Below are 18,212 nucleotides of genomic sequence, written 5' to 3' on the forward strand. Positions count from 1 at the left end.
ACAGCGAGGCTTACTATTATTGCTAGGTAAAACTGACAGACGGAAGTCTTGTGGCACAGTGGGTTAGCATTCCTGCCTCTGAGCCAGAAGCTCCAGGTTCAAATCCTACTCTACTTGATTATAGGACATTCAACCTACATATCCTTCCAACATATGCCAATGGCAGGCAGTAAGAGCGGGAGAGATTCTTGGTCAGCCATTTGACGGAGCTTCTACCATCACTATGCATAGCTCTAAGCTAAAACATGCATGTAAAAGCATAAGTTACCACACTTTATTTGGCTTCCTGTACAACGTCTTAAACTTCCTGTGTTTTACTTCGCTTTGTGTGTTGTCAGTCAAGATTCTCAAACCTGATAGGTTGAGTAGCTTTACTGCTGTTTGTCCTCTCACTGATGCCACAAATTCCCTGTGTAGAGGATGCCAAATGTACACATGCTGAAAGAGAGGAAGTCTCTGCTGACAAGCTCACTAAATGTCTGTGGTCAGTTGTGCACAAGGCTAATGGCAAAAGCCATTCATTCACTGTTCACTGCACAGTTTGAGCCAATAATTAGTTAAGTGGAGAGTGCATCATGTTCCATGGCTTATGCGCAGTATTGCAAACCTCAAAACACAAAATCAGCATGGTTGCAGGATTGAGTGTTTTTGCCAGTTAAACTAATTTCCAACAGTTATGCAGATTTTGAGCTGAGACCTTTTCTGTATACTATAGATTTTGGTTATTGTTGGATTCAATTGTCATCTATTGATAATACTTCAGCTATTATTATTGCTGTTGGCAGAGGAGAACCACCTAGAGAATGAAAGTTGTACCCATTATATTCGATAGTAAATGGTGTACCTTTAAGGCCCATAGACTATAACCTCAGGTTCAGATGCAGCTACTTGAGATTCCAGAAGAAATACGCTAAAAGAGGCTAAGGGTTAAAAAGGAGGCTGTGACAGAGCAAAATCTCTTGTTAAGAAGACACGCAGACATGATCACCCATCTTCTGTGTACACTGCTTGTGGTTGTCAGCTTTACCAGTCTGCACTGCCAGTGTTGTTCACTAAGGTATCAACAGTGGATCATTCTGTAGGGTCAATAATATAATCAGCTTTCCACTGACCAGCTGCAGTGTAATGGGGCAACCTAATTCTGTATGTCAGCTGAGGCTTTCCCAGAGTTTGGAGGTCATTGATTGTGCCTGTTTTGCAGATTTCCCCCTAATCACAGTGCTGTGTTCCATAAGAGTTGTAAGAGGTTATTATGTTACTCTCCAGCTGGTTTGCAATTGTCAGCACAGAATAATGAAGATGAGTTCCCACTTCCTCATGATCTCTGCAACAGTCACTTATGCCTTCTTTATTTGAAGGTGAAGAAATCATGGGAGGGTGGCTTCTTGGAAATCAAGATGATCCTTTTCATTGTTACCACTCCACCTTAATTCTGCAAAGCCACGGGTTAATAAATGCGCTTTGTAATTCTTGAAAAGCTTAAGCAATGGTTGGTTAACTCTTGATTAATGCAACAATAGTCATTGCCTTTTATGGAATGATATAGCAGTACTGTTTTCATCTACTATTTTCCTTGATTATCTGTGTCATGGCACAGCAGATGTTAAATGCTAAGCTGCTCAAATACCAGAGGGAAACTTGAAGCAGCTGCTACAACAATTTGCAATTTGTATTTATTTCAAAATGTGGGCTTTGAATTCATTAAAAAGGTCACCAAGGCTTAGAGGGTTTTTACAAAACTAAATTAAACATTTATTAATAAAAGAAATAATGTTAAGCACATACATAGGTTTACAAATTACTACTATGATAACTCCTAGCTCCCCTAATTAATCTAACTCCCAGCTACACCTCCATTAAGGCAACAGTAAAATTACACAAATTTTAAAAGACCCAGGCAAAACAACACGGTACCCTGAACAGTTGAATTCAAAGTGAGTTTTCTTAACTTCAGTTCTTGATGCAGTTTGGGCACAGAGGCTGGAGGCTTTTCACACTTGTTAGATCTTAGATTGCCTTTCCTTGCACACAGCCTTCTCTCCTTTGTACATCTTTCCCCCTTTGAATGTAAATTCCCATTGATTCATGATATCTTTGGACTTTCTAACCTCTCTAATAATAAGAAATCTATCATAGTACCAATTTTACTTAGTAATCTTTGGAAAAAATAAACACACTGTTTCTTAACTTCTCCTGACTAAGTGAAACATTTCATCCCCTCTTTTGAATTCAAGCTAGTCTAGTTTATTTAAAAATGCAAATGTTCCCTTTATACCTCACATTCTAAAACTTCATCCATGTTTACCTATTTAACATTTCAAACCTAGCTTATTTTCTTACATAAAAGCCTTCAGAACAGCTGTCTCTAATCAGTTAAGTCCCCCACACACAGACACATACACATACATAGACACAGACCCCACTACTAACCTACTTTACAGTAAATTTCAAATAACATTATGAAAATTACAATGTCTTCCTGACAATCTGGAAGCAATAAATGTACGTGTTGAAAGGAAAATCTTAATTTCTATCCAAAAGTGGCACATAGATGAAATTGGTATTCGTTGCACCCATTTTTCAGGTGTTAAACTGGTGCAAAACATACCAGTTTAGCAGTGGCATCCCCTGCACTCAGTATGCACAAGCTTTGGTCCCACTGCTAGATACATGAAGCCCACTGTTTTATGTATCCCAGGCAGATGCTTAGATTGGACATTATGAACATACAAATGTGCAAAACTGGAGCAGAAGTAAGTCATTCAGCCCCTTGAGCCTGCTCCACCATTCAATAAGATCATGGCTGATCTGATTGTGTTTCGAATTCTTTGTTCCAATCTACCCCCAATAATCTTAAATTCTTGTTAGGCAAGGGAACAATCTACTTCAGCCTTAAAAATATTGAGTGACCCTGCTTCCACTTCTTTCTGAAGCAGAGAGTTCTAAAGTCTCTGAGAGAAAAACTTTCGCCTCATCTTTGTTCTATAAGGGCAACCCCTTATTTTAAAATAGTGCCCCCTAGTCCTAGACTCATTTGCAAGAGGAAACATACTTTCCATGTCCACCTTGTCAAGACCATTCAGGGATCTTTTATACTTCAATCAAGCCACCCCTAACTCTTCTAAACTCCAGTGGAAACAAGCCCAGCCTGTCCAACCTATCCTCATAAGACAGCCCGCTCATTCCAGGTATATTAGGCCAAGGAATATGTGAATTAGAGGGCTAATGCAAGTTAATGCACTGTTTTTGAAAATTCATCGATGATGGGCTGGTGGGTGTGCGCAAATCTGTGCATGATTTTTCAATAGCATCCATGGCTGCCAACAACTATTTTCTTTTAATTAAAAAAGTTTTCCTGCTCTTACTGGCCCTGCAGCAATTCTGAAATCCATTGATGGCCCCCTCCCAGTCAGCTCTCTCTTGATTGCCTTCCCTCCCACCTCCCTGCAACTCCAGATTGCCTCTCCCCATATTCCCTTCCCCTCCTAGTTGCCTTCTCCTAGTTCCTCATCATTGCTTTGCACAACAGCTAGAGAAAATCTTTCCCATGGATTTATATTGGGAACTAAGGGGATCTTTCATTTTTCAGGACTGGAAAAGATATGAAGAATCCTGTTATAAGATTGATAATCACCTACAAACCTATGAGGCAGTTTCAAAAAGATATTATTGTTCACTTGTTACCATTGAAAACAGGTAAAAATTATGATTCTTATATCAATTTTTGTTGATGGATAGAGAATCAGTTGTTCAGTTTTTTTTATCTCAACAACCTAATTTCATGTATAAGCTCAGAATTTACATCCCTTCCATACCTCTCCCCCCAACTCCCTGCTGGCCTTTGATTGGCAGGGGAATATACTTCAAATTCTGAAGAGCTGTGTTTTTCTATTGTTATCGATGCAAAGGTTTATAAGATTGTTATGTTTTGGGACTGTGTCTTTAATTTAGGGTAACTCTTTTGAGTACAAACATGTTTCCATCTGTTCCTATTCAGATGAAGTTACATTGTTTCATAGTTTGCTATCGTGAGATTTGAACTCTTGATCTTGGGATAACAAGCCCAGTACCATAACCACTTGGCTATTTAGGCCAAGCTTAATTTAGGGTAAGGTGAAGGAGTGAAGAGCATCATGTGACCTACTCTGAATTCTGCTCACAACAAGCTTGGGTGGCTTGGTTGTTAAAGATTAAATGAGTACCCAAGTTGTTTCTTTGGGAAGAAGGTGCAAGATATTCACAACTGTAAACAATGACTAGGGCAGCTGTGCTGATGGTGGATAGATGATTAATCTCCAAGTTACAGGGAGGTGTTAGGAATGTCAAATTTTTATGAACAGTTAAACATTTTAACTGCTTATTTAATTCCAAGATGGAATGAAGTAGGGAGTCTAGAAGATACAACGCCCATGTGATTCATGTTGTCATGGAGCTGAGCTTTGAGAAGGGAAGGATCCATAGAAAGCAATTATAGAATGAGGTTGCGGGTTTTCCTAAAAAGTATCACTGAACCTCACAAACAGTCAGTCTACAGGAATCAGAGAGAGGGAGTGCCGAGAGATGGTGGCACCAAGTCTCCATTGTTCACGCAGGATGCGGATCAGAGCTTGTGCATGGATTAAATAGACCAAGCTCATGAGGGTTTAAACAAAGCTTGGAAGACTCACCTAACTTTGAATAGAGAGAGACATCTCCAATTTACTCATCAGCGTGAACGTCAGTTTGGTTGGGGGTGGGGGGGTGGGTGGTGGTGGCAGCGGTAGAAGTTATCCAGTTGAAAAAGGAGCTGGCTTTACCTGCCCTGGGAGTGTTTGATGGGGACAGTGTAGAGAGAGCTTTACTCTGTATTTAACCCTTTGCTGTACCTGTCCTGGAGTTTTTGATTGGGACAGTGCAGAGGGAGCTTTACTCTATCTAACCCCATGCTGTATCTTTACCCCTTAGAGCAGAGAAGGCTGAGGCAGGACCTGATAGAAATATTAAAAATTATGAGGGGCATAGATAGGGTAGTTTGGAGGAAATCTTTCCCCTTAGCAGAGGTATCAATAACCAGGGGGCATCGATTTAAGGTAAGGGGCAGGAAGTTTAGAGGGGATTTGAGGAAAAATCTTTTCACCCAGAGGGTGGTTGGAATCTGGAACACACTTCCTGAGGGGCTGTTAGAGGCAGGAATCCTCACAACATTTAATAAGTATTTAGATGAGCACTTGAAATGCCATAGCATAGAGGGCTACAAGCCAAGTGCTGGAAAATGGGATTAGAGTAGATAGGTGCTTGATGGCTTGCACAGACATGATGGGCCGAAGGGCTTATTTCCGTGCTGTATAACTCTATGACTATAATAGCTGTGGACTCATTCCTGGAGAATGCAGTGTCCACTTAAGAGACAGAGTAAAGAATAACAATTGGTGGGGGATTTTTGGTCATTGTGAAAGTTTAATGGGGATTTTTTCTATAGTTTAGAGTATAAATTGCCTACTGAAATAGTGTTTAGTCAATGCTGCTTTTAGTTTTTGTTACAGTAAAGGTTTTAACTTGAAACCTTGTGTAATCATTGGAGTAATTCACTGGAAGTTTGAACTTTTTCGAAAAGGTTATCAGTCTCTACTGACATCCTAACACCAACTCTTCTAGCTCCTTACCAGAACCCTTTCATCTAGAACAGAGGTTTCCACGCTTTTTGCTGAGCTTCATCTTTGTAAGAAGCAGGACAAATCTTAGAAATTAATGCTCCACATGTGGAATCTTATTCAATAGGATTGCAAATTAAAAATTTGTGCCTGACCCTGTCCTTTCCCTATTGGGTTGTTTTACTCTTCCTCTCTCACTCTTTCTTCCTCGCTCTTGCTCGCTTTTGCTCGCTGATTTTACAGCAGCAGTTACTGGCTTATCAAATGGGAACTCTAATGAAAGGACATGACCTGAACTTTAACTCTGTTTCTCTCTCCACAGATGCTGTCATACCTGCTGAGTATATCCAGCATTTTCTGTTTTTATTTCAGATTTCTAGCATCTGCAGTATTTTATTTTTGGAAAATAATACATTTGGTTCTTTCAATTAAAAAAATCTTCCCACTTATAAAAACTTGATAAGAGGCTAATTAAGTGGTTGCCAGTGTCGTCGTCATATTTTCATAAAGTTACATCTCCTACAATCGTTTGGAAATACATTTTTTGCAGTGACAAGCTAATTTCAGTTTTCTTTTACAACTAAAGTCAGCATATTCCAAGATGAGGAACAAAGCTTCTTCTGTGACAATCATTCACAAAGAGCAGTAACAGTGCAGTATAAAGCATATCTACCAAACTTGGAGTAATAAATGTCCTCTTGAAAGCTGCTTATGGGAAAAGTAAATGGTTAAGAAATTGGCTAACCCTTGAAAATAGGTATGGTGATCATGCCACATGATTAACCAGCGCCTGTTCATTGTGTTGCAGACAGTATATTAAATTGAGCTGCTTGTTCTTTGAAATGAATGCTGCATGCAGCTATGCTCAGGAGGCAGTGGGAAATATAATCAACAGAGATCAATATTAGGAATGTTGCTCCAAGAACATGCATACAATGTAGGAAGAAATTTAATGATCTGACATGACTTGTCAAGATAATTGAGTTCATCTTCAATTGACATACCATACCAGCCACACCAGCCTTGTTCACTGTGCTCATCATCTGCCTGCCAATACTCTATAAATAAGTACTTATCCCTAAAAATCATATTCTTTACATCATCCTTGGCACAGCAGCAAACCTCACACCCACAACTCTCAGCTTGCAACACACTGGCAGCTATTCAGTAATGATGGTCGCATCACAAAAATATATTGCAGGACTCTCACTGACACATTTCCTTCTTTGTTACGGAAGGTAGTGCATAACAGCAGATGGCTGGAAAGAACTGGGAGGAGAAATGCACCTGCACGTTTTAATCACGATAGAGGAGACCATGCCAGCCATCGTGGAAAGGAACATCACTGAGGCCATGGTCACTGGTGGGGCTGGAGGGATCAATGATGGCAATTTCTCTACACCTAATTTTCCTCTCACCCCACTTCTCACACATTCCACAATATCCTCTCACACACCAGCTTCAGATGGTGTAAATATACGCTTCTACTTATTTCTTTCCCTCGCTACAACCCAAACCCAAACCTTGTAACCTCTTTCATTTCACATGTCCATGAACTGCAACCTTCACAGATAGTGGAGGAAGAAGATGACCATGAAGATGAAGAATACTATCACTCAATCTTGCACTCAGTCAGCAGCTCCAAGTCTGACACTACACATGTTTTGGAGGAACTGATAGAGAAAGGATCTGCATGTGGTGAGACACCAGGATCAGGTGCACTGGAGCCAGGATGCGGGAAAGAATAGGCCAGGCGCAAGCTCACTGGAGAGCAATGTCACACACTAATTCTGCTGCACAGGAGTCAGATCAGGATATTGATGGACCAGGTTGCAGAAGAAGCCTAGTGGGTGTAGAGAACAAAATGTTTGGTGAATTGGGAAGCCTGCCAGAAAACCAGCGCTCAATATGACAGAGCATGGACTCAGAGCAGGACTTTGCACAGAGCTGGAGTCCATTCTTTCCAACATGGAACGGGTGGTAATTTCCACAGCACACCTTGTAGAACCCATTCTAATGATTGATGTCACAACTTCCACCCAAGGTCTGAGTACTGCACTGGAAGCTCAAACTGTTGCCATCATAGCTCTCGGTACCAATAGTCAAAGGGGTCTCTAGGGCATCACAGCAGTCCATCAATCTTGTCTCCAACAGATCAGTAGGATTGCTGAGTTGCTGCCCAGGAAGGTGGCAGTGGCTTCATGGAGCGTAAACCTGCTGTTCTGTCTCAGGATGACAGCATTTGTACTCCTAAGCATGTCACTCCACCAGTGCGTCTGTTGTTGCCTGTCAGCAAGCCAGCCCAGTCAGCTGGAGCCAGCCGAGATGGTTCAGTTGGAAGCCAGACCTTTAGACCCTTGGCTGCTCAAGGTCACCTTCCGAGACCATCTACAGTGTCCTCACCTGAAGATCAGCAGCCTTCCAAACCAATTCCACATCTACTCGGGAAGCACCTCGTAGGAGCACTAGGGTAGACAAAAGCATACACAAGACAGGAACTGAGTGAACGCACTAAGGTGTAGCTGGTGGTTCCATCATAATGGCAAGCCTGTGTAATATGCAACCACAATTCTTGATACACTTCAACTGACTACTACAGGGCCTCTACAATGCAATCCTGACAATGGGAACGTTGCTTGAGAATGCTGCTCTGTAATATTTCTTATGGCAGCATAGCTCCCATTTTAGGCCTGCTATGCATTTTTGTAAGTGTTCTGGATCAGGATCATGACCGGATAACCTTTGCCACCCATTAGCTACTGTTTGCTTGCTTTGGTGGGCCAAATACAGGTAGCACAGAGGACTGATACAGAATGGTGAATTGTGACTACTGCCAGGATAATGGGCATCCATCTGCCTAATACACTGCCTGTGGTCACAAATCAGCCACTCATTGAGTGTGTGCAATTCTTTTCACCTCATGAAAATGGTTAAGTTCCCATGAGGTACTTGCAAGAAATATGCATGCAATCAATGGTGCTCTGCACCATGGGGAACCCTGCAATCTACTCAAACACACTGGCTCACTCTACTGCCTCTGGAAAAAGGGAATGAAATGAAGCTGTCTCTATATGTATCAAAAGCCTTCGTGACCTCCCTTATGCAACAGTATACTGCAAACTGCAAGAATGCATATATCTCCAGTAGCAGCCTGGAAGGAACCAGATGCATAAATTTAAGAGTCATCGTCATTTTGACACCCATAGGCATACCCTTGTCCTACTTTGAGGCCTTTGATAGGTTTCAGTCACAATCTCTTGTGAAGTGAAGGCATCTTGAGATTTGATCCTCCCTGATGCTGAGGTAAGAGAATTGCTCCCTGAAGAAATTCGGTAGATGTGGACCCCTGCTTGAGAGCCCTTTTCCCCTTCCTCCTCCTCTCTGTTTTCCCTCAGCTTGTTCTGCTTTGTGTGGCCGCTCTTTATTCTCCCAGTTATGTGCAATTCCCAGAGTAAGTTCTACCAGGCTACCTGTGTCTGGAAGCAAATTATTTCCGTACAAGCTATCAAATCAATAAAAAAGTACTTAAGAATCAGCCCGACCATTCCCTGTAAACTATTCAAACTTTAACCAAGTATGGGAACGCTCCAAAAATGTTCCCAATTGCACCAGCAGCCAGAAGAAACAATGTAGCAACTAACCCGCATGTACTTCATGATCCCTTTAAAATGCGCTGGTGGGGGCTGACTCTCGTTTCATTTAATGCATGTTCAGCTGTGCGAGTTTTGTGAAAAGCAAATCATGGTTACTAATTTATTAGAGTTATTTGAGGAAGTAACACGTAATGTGGATAAAGGGGAACCTGTGGATTTGATGTACTTGGATTTCCAAAAGGCATTTGATAAGGTGCCATATCAAAGGTTAGTACACAAAACAAGAGCTCCTTGTGTAGGGGAAACATATTATCATGGATTGAAGATTGGTTAGCTAACAGGAAGCAGAGAGTTGGGATAAATGGGTTGTTTTCTGGTTGGCAAAATGTAACTAGTGGAGTGCCACAGTGAGCAGTGCTAGAGCCTCAACTATTTACAAACTATATCAATGACTTGGATGAAGGAACAGAGTGTATAGTAGCTAAATTTGCTGATGACATGAAGATAGGTGGGAAAGTAAATTGTGAAGATGAGTCTGCAAAGGGATATAGATAGGTGAAGTAAGTGGGCAAAAATTTGGCAGATGGATATAATGTGCAAAAATATAGGGTTGACCACTTTGGCAGGAAGAATAAAAAAAAGCATATTATTTAAATGGCAAGAGACTGCAGAACTCTACAGTACAGAGGGACCCAGATGTCCTGGTACACATATCGCAAAAAGTTAGCATCCAGGTACAGTAAGTGATTGGGAAGGCAAATGGAATGTTGGTCTTTATTGCAAGAGGAATGGAGTATACAAGTACAAGTATGCAGAACCTTAGTGAGACCGCATCTGGAGTAATGTGTACAGTTTTGGTCTCCTTAAGGAAGGATATAATTGCGTTGTAAGCAGTTCAGAGAAGGTTCACTGAGCTGGTTCCTGGGATAAAGGGTTGCCTTATGAGGATAGGTTGAGCAGGTTAAGCCTATACTTATTGTAATTTGGGAGAATGAGAGGTAATCATATTGAAAAATATAAGATTCTGAAGGAACTTGATGCTCTTCATCTAACTCAGATGCTGAGAGGATTTTTCCATTGAGGGGAAGTCTAGAACTAGGGAGCATAGTTCAAAAATTAGGGGTCTCCATTTTAAGCCTTCGATGAGGAGGAGTTTTTCTCTCAGATGGTTGTTAGATTTTGGAATTATCTTCCCCAGAGAGAAGTTGGCTGCTGGGTCATTGAATATTTTCAAGGCTAAGTTATACAGATATTTCTGGATCATTGCATAATTCAGCATTGAAAATATTCAGATATTTGAATGACAACAGAATCAAGGGTTATGGGGGCAGGCAGGAAAGTGGAGTTAAGACTACAATCTTATCAGCCATGATCTTATAGAATGATGGTGCAGGCTCGAGGGGCTGAATGGCTTATTCCTGCTCCTATTTCTTATGATTTTTTAGATGCATGTAAGGGGACGCTAGATAAGTGAATAAGAGAAAATAATAGAAGGGTATGTTGCTACAGTTAGATGTTCAGGGATGGGAAGAGGCTCACGTAGAGCATAAAGGCTGATGCAGACCAATTGGACTGAATGGCCTATTACTGTGCTGTAGAGTCGATGTAACTGAATGTGACTCACATTTGAAAAAGTACTCTTCAAAATCATGTTATCGTGATTATTTCTTCCTGGTGCAAATTTGAAATATTTGGCATACCTCTTTTATTGGATTGGTCCAGAGTACCAGATACAATTTATGCATGTGATCACCGGCAAAAAAAAATGGTTATTTTAGTTTTTCTTTTTGCCCAATTAAAAATAGATGGCGCAATTTTTTTTTCAGGAAGGTGGCACTCTTCAAAGTCCTGATTTTAGAGTCAGATTTTTGGCATTAAAGTAATGAAATGATGGTTTTCTGGTGCCTTCCAGAAAGATTTTAAATTGACATTTCTCAAGATTTGTTGTTACTCTTATGACTTAGGGTTTTGGGTTTTTTCATCCAGGTATTTTTGTCAGTCACCATATCAGACACCTATCATTGATCAGTCCTTATTCCCTGTAACACAGAGTGTGTTATAGGGAGTAAACAGAAAACCCTCATTACTATATTTCAATTTTCTGCTTGTGCCTTTGCATGATCTTTCTTGATTTCGGAAATGAGTAAAATAAATATTTTGCAAGACCATGGCTTAGACTATAATAGCCAAGCAGATTTATTAAATGGTAAGTAGATACCTTATCAGCAAACTTGGCAGAATTGCATGTGGAAAATAAATAGTCAGGATTAGTGATATTCATTATCCACTTGGAATAGGAAAAGCACCTTGAAGTCTGGGATCCATTCTTGGTGGTTGAATGCTGGCATATATGCCATTCAGGCCCAAATGATTCCCAGAAAACAATATCCAATAATCTGCTTCAACCATTCACCAAGGTCTTAGATGCCTTGTTGACTTCACTGCACAGTTGTCAGTTTCAGCTTCCAGCAGCTGGTGCGGCAAAAGTAAATTTACCTGAAAAATGAGGAAAATATCCAACTCAAGACGCATGTCATGGGATGCTGCACACCAGAAAATCCGGGTCCCTAAAGATTTATTTTTTCATTGTCTATGATTTTCCATGCTGTTGAGAGTGTTTGGTAGCGTGAGCGGACAACATGGTGTGATCGGTTTCACGATGGCGTAAAACCAGAGTGCGATCATCTACTCAGCCCACCAATGATTTACATATCATTATTAGGCTGGCCCACCAGAATCATTACCCCCCCTACCCCCCCCCCCACCTCCCCCTGCAGGATTTTCTGCCCATGTCGGCAGGAAAGCAGCTGACGTTCTTCACAACAACATATAAAAGGCTTGCACTTGGTGGGCTGCACTTTGAGGGGAACTTGGAGGTGAGTACACAGTAATGTTGCACAGCCCTCATCAGGATCACTTGTTGGGCTTCAAGCTTGAGGTGTGTGGGGGCGGGACCACATGGGCAGCCCTGCAGATGAGGTGTCATGGGGGTGGGGGGCGCTAGGGCTGCCCTGTGGCTGAATATAGTGTACAAGCATTTGGAGCGGGGGATGGGTGGGCGAGGGAAGCGACCGCTCATTAGGGACAGCTTGTATAAAGTGACCATTCCTCTGCAACTGAGACAGTTCAGGCACAGCCATTGATATGATTGGAGTCAAGCTTCTAGCTTATCTGACCTCTCAAGCAATGCAAAGGCATCCAAGTGCTCCAGAGTTTTTCAACCCACAAGCACAGGCTGAAAAGTAATGAAAATTTTAGTGGGCTGCAGAACAATTGGACAACTACCCACATTGTACAATCTCCTTGCTAAAGCTGGCCATGGTGGAGGCACTCACAGCCCCTTGCAATGTCAGCATCCCAGTTTGGACCAGTCTCTCCGATGGTTCAAGCTAACAGTGCTGACTTGCAGTGTGGGTTAGGAGAATGCCTATGCTCGAGCTGAGAACACAGCATGTAGTGCAATAGGCTAAGCTGCTGCCAATCGGTCGAGTGGAATGAGGCGGCGGTGGGAGGGGCTTCAGACAGCCATGCAGCGCACTAATCTCTGGCCATCCAAGTGGCAGCCAGCACTTTCCGGGAAGCATTAAGAGGCCTTCACACCTAACCAGGACAGGTTCTTAGTACACCCAAGCTAACCATATCTTGCTCTCTTTCACCCTGCAAGGGGAGTACATCAGGATCATGGATCCTGGTGAACTAGCTGTGTGCCTCGTGATGTACAGAGAGCGAAGATGATGGAGGAGAGAGTGACTGAGGCGCCTGGCTGTGCAGAGGGAGGAGCAGCACCCTCAGGAAGGAGGGGCGGCTGGGGCTCTTACACATGCCACCGAAGAGCCACAGCGTGCTGTCATTGGTCGGTGCCTAGCAACACCCAGGGCCTATAGACACTGCCTTTAATTCCTGCAAATGACCAAGAACCAGTGTCGTCGCAGACTGCGCATGTCTAGGGAACTGGTCGGACACATCTGCTACCTTCCACGGAGACATGGAGGGCATCCACTGCCAGTGGCTGTGAAAGTGACAGTGGAGATCAATTTCGACACCGGTGGCTCCTTTCAGGGCTCCACAGATGACCTCTGTAGGATATCACAAGCCTCCACCCACAAATGCATCCATGAGGTCACAGACGCCACCTTCGCAAGGGCACACAACTTTGTGAATTTCACCCGGGACTGGGACAACCAGGATGCAAGAGCAATGGGATTTGCCCAGATCTCAGGTTTCCAAAAGTTCAAGGTGCCATCGACTGCACTCATGTGGCACTCAGGTCTCCATCACAACACTCAGCCAACCACATCAACCTCAAAGGCTTCCATTTGCTGAATGTGCAGCTGGTGTGTGACTATTAGAAACGCATCCTGCAGGTTTGCACATGGTTTGCAGGGAGTGTGCACCACTCCTACATCCTCAGTCGGTCACAGATTCCTGACATGTTCCAGGGTCCACAGAAGCTGCAGGGATAGCTCCTCGGAGATAAGGACGACCCACAGAGGATGTGGCTGATGACACATGCACAGTGGCCTCAGACTGCAACACAGCGAAGGTATAATGAGCCTCATGCTATTATTCGGAGCAGACCATCAGGATGCTGAAAATGAGTTTCTGATGCCTGGACCAGTCTGGTGGAGCCTTGCAATATAGTCCACAGAGGCTTTCACACATCATTGTCGCTGGCTGCACCCTTTACAACCTAGCACTACAATGGGGACAGGAGTTGGCTGAGGAGGAGATAAATCAGCTGGAGGTCTCCTCGGATGAGGCGACACCAATGGGGATGAGGGGAGAAAAAGAGATATGCTCTTGCAGGTGGAAACAAATTAGTCCCGCTCGCATTGCCTGAGTTGGCTGGTTGTTAGGCTGGGTTCTGTACTTCTTGCTAGATGGTTGTTCCCCTTTGTGATGATTGTCCCAGTCTGCCCTGCCCCGGTTTGTCCTTGGAATAATATGTTATCTCAAGTCAGTTTTGATCATGTAACCATATGATCAATACTTCTATTATCCCCGCTGATATTTTAAAAGCCATTGCTACACAATGGAGGATGGAGACCATTCATACCTTCTTGGGATAAACTGGTTTCTTCATACCTCTCTTTGTTAAGTTTCAAGCTCTCTGACACTGGGACTGTGGGACCATTGTATGTGAGTTTCTGTAAACACCCAGGAAACAGAGGCTGTAAATTCCACAAGCGGTCTCACACTTTGAATGACTTTTCAAGGAATGGTCCATCACCCGTGGACATTAATATTTAATGACTTTCTAGAGACAAGTATTTGTCTGAACAGTAATCACAAAAAGTCACCTGACCCTCTGGACTCTATTTTGGGTCAAGGTGAATTGTTCATATGCCATATTTTTATTTTTAAAATGTAATAATTTCCATCAATATGTCCATAAAAATGTCTCTCATAAGTTCATAGGTATATGACACAAGCATCACATCTCCCCAAAAGAAGGGAAAAAAGTAAAAACGTCCATCTTCATCATAAGTTCAAGGGCATATGATGCAAGTGTCACAGTTACATAGCATCATTTTGAAGGATGAGACCTGGGCAAGATTTTCCACTTAGAAGTGGAAATCAGGAAGTGGGTTGAATTCTGGAATTCATGAACCCACCCCCAATGCTAAACAGGAAGCAGCTACTATTTTGACTGAATCGGGGAGTTAATTGCCTAAAGAGTGGGATTCCTGTCCAGTGAGCTGGCAAGAGCATGGGAATGGAGGCAGGTCAGCCAAAAAGTGAGCCACGTTGTGACATGCTTCGGCAGCCATGGCTGTGGCTACCATTTTCACGTTAATGTTTTGGGACAAATGTTGGCAAAGTTGCAGTTCGTCTCATTTCCAAGGGCAGCAGTAGGCCTTCAAACTGGAACAGAGAAGGCTGCTAACATGCTCTTTAAAATTAGTATATTTTTTGGTAGGGCCCTCTGTCATGCTCAGCCTCTTCAGTGCCCCTTCAAGTTTCATCTTTTCACAGAAGCTTTCAGCCAGCCATGCCTCCATTGAGCTGGTCTGATTCCCAACAGGTGCTAAAGTCCAGTCTCCTTACTAAAAATGAAAGAAAACTGGGGACAGACTCTTAAATGAGCCCACATGAGTACCTCATTAATAGAAGTAGGACTGTTCCAAAGCCTGCTTCATCCCACCCCCACAAAAATGTCAGAGGGCAGAAATAGGAGATGGGAATCCTGGTTGCGTTCCTCGCTAGCCATTTTTTCTATTGTCTCACCTCCATTCCTGTCTTACTGGGCCTGGAAATGCAGCTCCAAATTTCCATTAAAGAACAGATGAATACAGCTGTGTATTTCCTTTCCATGTTTAGAAACATGTGAACCATAGTATTTTCATAACAGATCAATTTGGGAGAAATAAAAGACCTATACAAGTTATGCTGTTCATCACAATAATGCCAATTTGATCTACCCTAATCATTTTTTCGTTATTTATGCCATTAACATGTACCTGAGTTAACAAACTAATGGTTGTTTATTGTTGCTTATTGTCAAGAAATGGTAACTAATCTCAGAATATTACGTAACTATGGAATTTATGACAATGGTACATATATTATTGGTGCCTAATTTAGCCCTAAGTTAAGAAAAAAATGCACATGTAGATCCTGAGATCACAAATTAGACTATAATGTCTGCATGTGTTGTATTTTATGAAATTCTGTGATGGATATGAAGAACAGATCAGCATTGCCAGATTTTGAAGTGCATTGCAGGTCAGCATGGTAGAAATGTGAAAGAATGCATCAATCTCTCTGAGCATCACAGAAATTATGATAAACTGTTTGTTTCTATATTTAATTTTGTAGGTTTACTTTGTTTCTATAGGTTTGAACAAGCGTTCATCAACAGTCTGATCAGTAATTTTGCTGGAGAAGAAAACAAGCACTTCTGGATAGGTCTTCAAGATAGGAACCATACAGAAGAATATACCTGGTTAACAACAAATGATAGGAATGAACCAGTTTCCTTCACAAATTGGAATAAAAATCAACCAGGTAGATAATCAAAAGTGTAATGTTTGGGGAAAAAAAATATGATTTACCTTTAATTACAATTATTGATCAACTTTTACCGTTGTGTCATTTGTAAGTTTTTGTTTTACTATTTAAGAGTCATAGAGGTCTACAAGCACAGAAGAAGGCCCTTCAGCCCATCAAGTGTGCACCGGTCAAACAAGTACCTAACTATTCTAATCCCATTTTCCAGCACTAGGCCCATAACCTTGTATGCCGTGGCATCGCAAGTGCACATCCAAATACTTAAATGTTATGAGGGTTTCTGCCTCTACCACCCTTTCTGGCAGTGAGTTTCAGATTTCCACCACCCTCTTGGTGAAAAAATTCTTCCTCACATCCCCTCTAAACCCCCTGCCCCTTACCTTAAATCTATGCCCCCTAATTATTGATCCCTCCACCAAGGGGAAAAGTTCCTTCCTGTCTACCCTATCTATGCCCCTCATAATTTTATATACCTCAATCATGTCCCACCTCAGTCTCCTCTGCTCCAGGGAAAATAACCCCAGTCCATCCAATCTCATAACTAAAACTCTCCTGCCCAGGCAACATCCTGGTAAATTCCTCTGCATTCTCTCCAGTGCAATCAAATCTTTCCAATAATGCGGATTCCAGAACTGCACGCAGTACTCTAGCTGTGGCCTAACCAGTGTTTTATACAGTTCCAGCATAACCCCCCTGCTCTTATATTCTGTGCCTCAGCTAATAAAAGCAAGCAACCCATATGCCTTCTTAACCCCCTTATCTATCTATCCCACTACCTTAAGGGAACGGTGGACATGTACACCAAGGTCCCTCTGATCCTCGGTACTTCCCAGGGCCCTACCATTCATCGTGTATTGGTTGTTTGTCCTGCCCAAATGCACCACCTCACACTTATCCAGATTAAATACCAGTTGCCAATGATCAGTCCATCTGACCAGCCCGCCTATATCCTCCTGTAGTCTAAGGCTATCCTCCTCACTATTTACCACCCCGCCAATTTTCATATCATAGGGAAGAATAAATTAAGGATTTGAAACCTTTAGATTATTTTAGAGAAAATAATATTTGGGAAGTTGTTTAATATCTTCTGTGCTTTCCCTTCTTTGCTTTTCAGCTCATTCAGGTGGTTGCGTGGCATTAGCAAGAGGCAAATCTCGTATTCTTTGGGAAGTTAAAGATTGTAAGTTCTTCAAAGCGATATCTTTGTGTGAGCAAAAAGCTGCATCTGCTGTAGGATCAAAATCCTTCCCTGATCAAGCCATGAAGGCTAAAGCTAAATGTCATTTTGGATGGGAATCAAGGTCAGATCTCCAGCACTGCTTCAAGGTGAAAACATTTACTTTAAAATCAACTCTTTAGAATAAGATAAGCAAACATGTTTCTTTTACACCTTTTGCTTTACACCTTCACTATTCTCAGTTGTAGATGAATTAGCTTGGTGCTTTGTACTGAAATTTAATTCAGATCTTGATACAGCACAAATAATGAAATAATATAGCAATGTATAAGATATTATGTTGAATCAAATTGTAATCCTCATATAATATTTCACAACCATCAGCCCGGTGAACATTTTTTCATTAGTAATCAATTGAAATAACTTACAGTTAATGCAATAGTCTACTAAATTATTCATGTTCATAAATAATTACTTTATTTGCAAAAACTATCTTAAAATTCTTGATATATTAAAAACTAAATTTAATTTGGCTGTATTTGGACAATGAATTATGTTAGGTTTCTCTGCCATGATTTTGTCACCTGGTGCTGCAAGTTGTCATAGAGAACTGAAGAAGGTCATCTTGAGCAAACTCCAGGGGTGGCGAAGGAAGGATGGAGAAGGAAAATAAAAGATAGAGGAGGGATTTGGGATGATGGAGCAGAAGGAGGAAGATGAGGAGAGGATGGAAAGGGAATTTGAGAACTGCCACAATGTAGGACAAAGTCAAGTATCACTTTCTTCAGGGCATCAAGGGAT

The 18,212-nt window shown here is 41.9% G+C and overlaps 1 protein-coding gene across 1 annotated transcript in view; it reads left to right on the forward strand.

Annotated features, from left to right (window-relative positions):
* Positions 1–18,212, forward strand: part of pla2r1 (phospholipase A2 receptor 1) — a 127,968-nt gene that overhangs the window by 42,700 nt on the left and 67,056 nt on the right. Inside the window, exons 10-12 of the mRNA XM_041200246.1 lie at positions 3,590–3,696; positions 16,062–16,231; positions 17,349–17,560. Of these exons, the coding sequence (XP_041056180.1) occupies positions 3,590–3,696; positions 16,062–16,231; positions 17,349–17,560 (489 nt within the window). The remainder of the gene's footprint in view (positions 1–3,589; positions 3,697–16,061; positions 16,232–17,348; positions 17,561–18,212) is intronic.

The sequence above is a fragment of the Carcharodon carcharias genome, chromosome 12 (genome assembly GCF_017639515.1).
Source record: "Carcharodon carcharias isolate sCarCar2 chromosome 12, sCarCar2.pri, whole genome shotgun sequence".
NCBI classification, from domain to species: domain Eukaryota; kingdom Metazoa; phylum Chordata; class Chondrichthyes; order Lamniformes; family Lamnidae; genus Carcharodon; species Carcharodon carcharias.